Genomic DNA, 8,158 nt, shown 5'->3' with positions numbered 1-8,158 from the left:
CAACTGCCTGTTTGTGTCACAAATTAACCCCAGACATTTCTATGGAAGATTCTTTAAGTGCTGTGTCTCCTCATTAGAAAGTCTCTGGTTAAGGTAAATGAAGCTAAACAGAACTGCATAGTTCACCTATAAATAGAAAACAAATATAATTAAAATGATAAAAGTTAAAATCCATGTGGTGTAGTGTCTGTAGGAGATCACATAGATATCAGCACAATCAAAATCTTGACTCACCCTGAGAGCCTGTGCCCAGGTAAGTGTGGTCAAAGTGGGGACTTTTAGGGGCATCACTCACTCTACTCCAGCCCGAGATCTTGAATGGTCTTTTGTAATAAACTACCCTCATGTCACACATGCCCCCATCAAAGCTGCAGTGGTCCAGGAAGGAGATGGGATTCTCTGTCAATACACATTTTTTTGTTCAAGAGAAATGCTAAAACAATGGTTTAAAACATAGAACTAGATAGCCATTCCATTTAAAGTTTCTCTTCAGGGTTATGTTCTTCTTAGTCTTAGATCTTAGTTCTTAGTTTATTTTATTAGGCTATTGATTGAATTGACATTGCTGTTTATTATTGCTATTCTCCTAATTACAGTATAGTCTGACCAACATCTTAATTTGTTCCCTGTTAAATTTAAGTATTATATTGTTTTGTATTTATATGTCGTTTTGGACAAAAAGCGTAACCATAACTATAACCATAGTCCTGGTCGAGATGGAAAGGGGTAACTTTACATTTGATGAATACTACAGTGACTAGCTGTTTGTTTTAGGTGCTTCGTTTCCTTCTCAGCAACCAAGACATGGATACTTAACTGCATCTGTAGAACTTGTTGAGCTCTTCTACATCATAATGGCTCATATAATATCAAGTCTCTGTCCAATCACATCTTGGAACTCAGGTAGTTTTGTGATGATGGTAGATCCGTTGCCATTGCTGAAGGCATCTTTGGGGTAGTGCATGACTGAGAAGTAGTCATATGGGGTGTCCATGGTGCTGTTGGTATCTTTCGTTCTGATTTTGAAATTGTGCTCCTTCCCTGAAGGCACATACAGTAGTGATATAGACGTAAATGCAGTGACACAAAACACAATAAGACAACAAGTGACATAACAGTGTGCAGACAATAAAACACAATATAGTAAATCTATTTCTGCACATCATTACACTGCATATACTCATAAGACTAAGAGACTACCCTGAAGCCTTTCATGTAGCCATTTTTAGGAAGCGAATAGAGACCTTCTTCAATGTTTCCCCAGTTGATTGAGATGTAATTGTCCCGGTCATATCTGGACTGCTCATGCCAGAAACCCAAAGCGTGCATGAGCTCATGCTCTACGGTGGCCACAGAGTCACAACCAGAGCCAATAGAAAGTTCCTGATCCCTCACATTTTTTCCAACATAGGACCAACATCTACAAAATGAGAACACTTTTGCTTACAACCAAACCATTTAATCATAAAAATTCATAACATCCATCCCTGACAATTAATCAATTGCAAATTGAGTCAAACCCTTCTTCCTTCTTGATTGCAATGTGTTGTTCATTCCAAAACTTAGGTCTGAAGTCAATACATGTTTTCAGCCTGAACTGTTCGAAAGCTCTCAAGATGACTCCTTTTGCATTCATATCTGAGCATAAAGACAAATCAGGGAAATTATGAATTTACATAAGAAAATGAGGTGGATTATTATCACTCCATAACATTTATCCTTACCCAGGTTCCTCTCCAAATCATAGGGGACAGGCAGGGGCCAACGGTAGAGTGCACCGCGAACAGACCTCCTTCTCCGAGTCTAAACAAGTACATGAATGCCTTGATGATATCCTTTCATGCACTAATAAATAATACTGATAAATATTGATGATAACAAACTCCCCAGTGCACTTAACTGTTCCCTTACCTTGGTGGCAGCCTTTGAAAGCACAGGTAATGGAAAGTCATGCAACAAGAAGATAAGCAAAAATGAAAATCTACTCCAAAGCTTAAATCAGTGGTTCTCAAAGTGTGGGGCAGGCTCCAGTGGGGAGTAGAGACAAGACATGACAGGTGGGGCACGAGGAAAAGTAGGAAATAATAATAAAAATAATTGTGCCTATCTTTAATAATGCCTTTCTTTTTTGACAAGGAAGATCATAGATTCAAAACAAAACAGCCACACACAAACATAAGAGTCATAAACAGACCAACATATGAAATAAAATAACATCTGATCCAGCGGACCGAGACGGGAAATGTAACTTGGAAGATGGAACTAAAATGCAAAAAAAAATATTTGAACGTTATAATTTTGCCGGGTTGATGGGGTCAAGTGAGGCTTAAAAATTACCCATCTCCAAAGTGGGGGATGACAGAAAAAGTTTGAGAACCACTGGCTTAAATAAAACATGGCAATTAGTTATAGTTTGAGTAAAATGTAATAGTTTCTAAGCTAACACATGAGCAAGTGTTAAACCTACATGTCACGGTTCAGTACTGTAAATGTATTATTAGAAAGCAAAGTTATTAAAAAAAACTACCCAGATTATATTCTATCATAATACTGTACATGTGCCACTCACTATTTTGATGTCCCCTTCAAACAGGTCCAAATCTGTAGAGAAAAAATATTATTATGCAGTCTTATTGTTTTCTGTGCATTACCATTGTGTAATTGATCATTAAATTGGTCTGGATTTACCTTTATTTATCATGGTAATGTCAAGGTATTCGTCTGTTTTAAAGCAGATCAATTATAAGAATGAATTCAAGGGGAAAACAAATCTAATTTATGTTCTGTGAAAGTATTTAGTACACTCATGAAGAAGCAAAAACACAGACAGACTTACTCAAATTGTATTGCTTTATGATATGAATGTTTGTAATTAGAATGCTATTGCTACATAACATGAACTTACCTTCAGCTATTGGTTGTGGCTAGAAAATCCAAAAGGTACATGTTCATTTTTACATCACGTAACTACTCATTCCATACAAAAAACCTCTCGTCATGCCAATCCACATATTTAAATTGTAAACAAGCTTTGATTATTTACAGTGAGAACATACCAGTGATGAAGCTAGCCCAAATACTAGATGTACCGCATAGCGGTAATTAATTTGTCTCCATCTTCTACTCCATCCCCCACTCTTGAAACTTTTGTGTATGCTTGTTTGGAATGTGTGTTTGCGGGCTGCACACAAAGTAGCCTACTGGCTCTGCAAAGGTGAATAGATTTGTAGCACTTGCCAAAAAAATTGTAGCATTGTTATAAAACCTTTAAAATATCAACATATCACAAGTAGGGCAGTTCATCACAGTCCATCCATTGCAACTGGACTGATGAAAGGTACACCTGTAGGCTACATTGTATTTGGGAAAAGCAGAAGATAGCAGCATAATGTATTTATTTATTTATTATTGAACAAAACAATCCCTGTCAGTTCCATGCAGTTTTCAACAGCTATCAAGAAGAGAGGTCATGTCATGGATTTTTGTGAATGTTTCTTCTTCTACATATGCATAAGTTTAGTCATCTAGTTCATATGATATTCAGCTTTATTGTCAATGCACAAATTAAATACCAGTAGTCTAAAACAAAATGCCGTTTTACCCAGTGGTGCAAATAACTGACATGTCCAAAAGGGCCATCATGAAATGCGTTGCTAGACTGTTCATACACATTTTAACGGGCCAAGTTGAAGAGCTACTGTCCGTTATTGTTTGTGCAAATAATATGCTGATTCATGTTCCCTTGCTTTCGCCAGACCAAGCTCAATCTTTTAAGAAATCGAAAAGGAATCGCCGGCAGATCAGGCTGAGTTCACCCAGCCTAGTCTATTGTAGGCGCCCGATAGAAATATTGTTTAATTTTGCAATTGAGATATCCACGCACTGGTGCCCCCTCTGCGAATTCGCCCCCCGGTTTCAGAGCTATTCTAAATGCAAAAATGCACAGAGGGAGTTATGACAAAACCGTGACTGTTAACAAACTATAAGCTATATAAGGTAGGCCCTATGCTAGGCCTATTACACAACATAAATTGTCACTAGGCTATGCTGGCGACCCAAATAAAATATCCTTTGGGAACCAATGGCTTACAGTATCAAGCGGACTTAAGCTGCCACCTCTTGGCGAAAAGTTAATAGTTTTGCATATCAGTTGTAATACATTTCACGCAGCTGCGTGAATCACGAAAAGCGACACTTCTAAATGAAACCCAACCCAAAGTGGGTACAGTAGCTCAAGGTCTATGGCTAAAGCAGCCATAATGAAAGCGTTATCATTGTTTGGATACTTCACACACACGTGTTTTTTAATCGCATAGACTACTACTACCAAGCTGGATTCAAAGCACATCGACTCCTCTCTCACACTCTAAACACGCACTTCGCAAAGAATGATTTTTGTAGCACGTGCAAAAAATATGTGTAGGTAGAGCCCTGCCCTGGATACATCTCTCAACGTGCGCTCTAAAACATTTCGTTTAAATGGAGATGTAGATCACGGGTGCGTTAATAAATCTACATTGCGGTGAGTTGACACAAATTATTGACTTTGACGAATTTATGTAGTTTCAGTCCTAGTTACATGCTCTTCCTTACTTGAATCACCTTTGAAAATAGAGGATTGAAGTAGCCTATATGGGTGTTTGGGAATGAACGTTGACTCAGATGCTTTTTGAGACTTTGAGCTAAATGTCCCAGCCCGGTGTTTATGATGCATCATCAGGTTATCTTTCAGGTAGCCTATATTTTCCATTAGAAAACCATCACGTAGCGAACGTGTTGTGGCTAACTCACTTAGCTCCTGTTAGTAGCCTAGGTTATGATTATAAGCAAATGAGATGACAGTCGAAAGATGCAATTACTGTAGTCCTGTTATCAATATTCTTGGTAGCCTATAACCGCATTTATGGTTTTCTACAAATACATCAATAATCAAATTGGCCTCTATCACTTAACCAATGCTAACGGTAACATTATTTTACCTACTCTAGGCTATTGATATAACTTAAGATTAACGTAGCCTACCTGCAGTAAAAACCAAGCATGTCCGATAAACATTCGCAGATTTGTCCTTGTAGGAAGCATAGTGTCTTTCCAACCCACTTCAGATTAACTTCCAACAAAATTACGTCTGCAACGATGCGCCATCTGGTGGACAAACGACGTGACGCCAATACTGGAAATGCAGCCAAATTATTATGATGAATATTTGGTTTTCCTTTAATCCTACTGAATTTGTAATTATGTATCGGCCGTTGTAATTGCCGATACTGATGGTATGTGCGTACCTGTGTGTGTGTGTGCGTGTGTATGTGTGCACCACCATCTACAGGCCAATGAGTGTACAGTCACTAAATGTACACATAACTTAATTTTTTTAGACCCCCCCATGGATGAAATTCTTCGAAACTTGGCATACCCCCAGAGAATGTCAAGTTAATCATACACATACAATTTGGTGCAGTTCTGAACATCTTAACTGAAGAGAGTGGCGATTAAAGCAGAATGATATTGCATTTTCATTTTTTACCGGGGGGTGCAAATCACAAATGAGTGATTATGGGCTAGGTTGATGTGGGCCCTTGAGACCAACATACCATAAAAATGTCTTCATCCTCGGTGCCATGGTTCAGGTAGTTATTTAGGAAAAACTGCATTTTTTGGGTTTCGGGGGGCCCAGCGCGGTGGGGGAGTGGCCCCCGGGGACCAAACTAAATTTTTCCGTAAAAGTCTAGTGGGGCTACATACCCACCAAATTTCATGTGCCCCGGTGGTTCGGTGTCCCGGGTATCGTTGACCAAAAATTCAGGAAGTACTGTAGATGACTTTGACAATCCCTATCCTTCAATCTATACATGGATAATTATGACCGCCGCTAGCGAAGCGCATAATTATCCATGTATAGATCGAATAGCAGTGGAGACAGAATTCCACCCTGCCGCACTCCATTGGAGACATGGAAGGGTGTTGACAAACTCCTCCCCCACCTGACTTGCATGGATAGTATACTTGCAAGTGCAATAGGTCTATCTATACTAGTTAATTTACCAGTCTTATTTTTAACTACAGGTACCAGCAAGACAGATAACATGGATCCAGGAAGTATGCCATGCTTCATTAACCTAGAAAAGCATAGAGCAAGTAAAACTGATATGTTTGAACTGATATTTTTGTTCGTTCGAAGTGCGTGTTTAGGGTGTGAGGGGAGTCGATGTGCTTTGATTCCAGCTTGGTTGTTGTAGTCTATGCGATTAAAAAGCATGTATGTGTGAAGTATCCAAACAATGATAACACTTTCATTGTGGCTGCTTTAGCCACAGACCTTCAGCTACTGTACAGTGGGTGCCATTTAGAAGTGTCCACTTCATTCGCACTTTCCGTGATAGATAGATAGATAGATACTTTATTGATCCCCAGGGGAAATTCAAGGTCTCAGCAGCAGCATACATACAACACAAACACATTCTTTAACAGCAGAAAGAGTAATTAAAGTATATAATATAAAAACACAACTAAGCAGTAAGGACAGTAGAAGATAAAGAATATGCTAAATATACTAAAATACAAATTATACTAACACTTAATACAATATATAAAAATATACTAAAATACAAATTACAAAAATACAAATTATACTAACACTTAATCTAAATCAATTCTAAAAACAGTATCCACATAGTGGTGATTAATAAATCAGAGGCGCTTGCAATGACTGAGGCAGGGACTGAGCCTGTGTGCATAGTAAGGTATGGTAAGGTGCTCTAAGGTGCTCTGTGTGAATGAGTGTCATGGTGGTAGTGCAATGGTGATAGTGGTCATGGTGATAGTGCAAATGAGTAAGTCAACAGTGCAGCAATGCAGAAATAAAGTAAAATAAAGTAAAGTAAAGTCTATATATCTATATATTTAACTATTTAAGAAAATGTATAAGTGTGGCCACAGTTCGGCTGTGGCATGGAGGGGGGGGGGGGGGGGGGGGGGTTATGCATACTGTATGTGCTCATGTGCTAATATAGCACGCAAACAGTGAGGCATAAAGACAGTGGTACAAGTGGCTAGTGGACAGACAGTACCAAACATGGAGGGGGTGAAGAGGCAGACAGACTATGCAGAGAAGTCTATCTCTCCTCTTCCCTTAAGTGAGGCATTGAACAGTTCAATGGCCCTGGGGACAAATGACTTTCTCAGTCTGTCAGTTGTGCAAGGCAGTGAGCGAAGTCTCCAGCTCATCAGGCTCTTCTGCTTAACAATAGTGCTGTGGAGTGGGTGACACTCATTGTCCAAGATGTTGATCAGTTTGTTCAGGGTCCTTTTGTCAGATAGTGAAGTGATGCACTCCAGTTCAGCTCCAACTACAGAGCCAGCTTTCCTTACCAGCCTGTCAATTCGCCCCACATCCTTCTTCCTTGTGCTTCCTCCCCAGCATACTACTGATTCACGCAGCTGCGTGAAATGTATTGCTACTGATATGCAAAACTATTAACTTTTCGCCAAGAGGTGGCAGCTTAAGTCCGCTTGATACTGTAAGCCATTGGTTCCCAAAGGAGATTTTATTTGGGTCGCCAGCATAGCCTAGTGACAATGTATGTTGTGTAATAGGCCTAGCATAGTGCCTACCTTATATAGCTTATAGTTTGTTAACAGTCACGGTTTTGTCATAACTCCCTCTGTGCATTTTTGCATTTAGAATAGCTCTGAAACCGGGGGGCGAACGTCGCAGAGGGGGCGCCAGTGCGTGGATATCTCAATGCAAAATTAGACAATATTTCTATCGGGCGCCTACCATGGACTAGGCTGGGTGAACCCAGCCTGATCTGCCAGTGATTTCTTTTTCGATTTCTTAAAAGATTGAGCTTGGTCTGGCGAAACCCAGACTAACCATGGACCTCACAGTTGCAAAATGCAAGGGAACATGAATCAGCCTATATTTGCACGAACAATAACGGACAGCAGCTTTTCAACTTGGCCCGTTAAAATGTGTATGAACAGTCTAGCGACGCATTTCATGAAGGCCCTTTTTGACATGTCAGTTATTTGCACCACTGGGTAAAACTGCATTTTGTTTTAGACTACAGGTATTTTATTTGTGTATTGACAATAAAGTTGAATATCATATTAACTAGATGACTAAACTCTTGCATTATGTAGAAGAAGAAACATT

General features: G+C 39.4%; 1 protein-coding gene across 1 annotated transcript; it reads right to left on the bottom strand.

The window, feature by feature from the left end:
* Window positions 1-859: 859 nt before the first annotated feature.
* On the bottom strand, window positions 860-1,749 carry LOC121707020 (meprin A subunit beta-like). The gene is made up of 4 exons (XM_042089223.1): window positions 1,725-1,749; window positions 1,521-1,638; window positions 1,245-1,420; window positions 860-1,041 (listed from the first exon to the last, which is right to left on the bottom strand). Exons 2-4 carry the CDS (start codon window positions 1,634-1,636, stop codon window positions 860-862), a joined length of 474 nt encoding a protein of 157 aa, XP_041945157.1. The 5' UTR covers window positions 1,637-1,638; window positions 1,725-1,749.
* Between the last annotated feature and the right edge of the window lie 6,409 nt (window positions 1,750-8,158).

Source organism: Alosa sapidissima, chromosome 4 (genome assembly GCF_018492685.1).
Source record: "Alosa sapidissima isolate fAloSap1 chromosome 4, fAloSap1.pri, whole genome shotgun sequence".
NCBI classification, from domain to species: Eukaryota; Metazoa; Chordata; class Actinopteri; order Clupeiformes; family Clupeidae; genus Alosa; species Alosa sapidissima.
The sequence above is the reverse complement of the archived record's forward strand: the minus strand, read 5'-3'. Positions and strand labels throughout refer to the sequence as shown.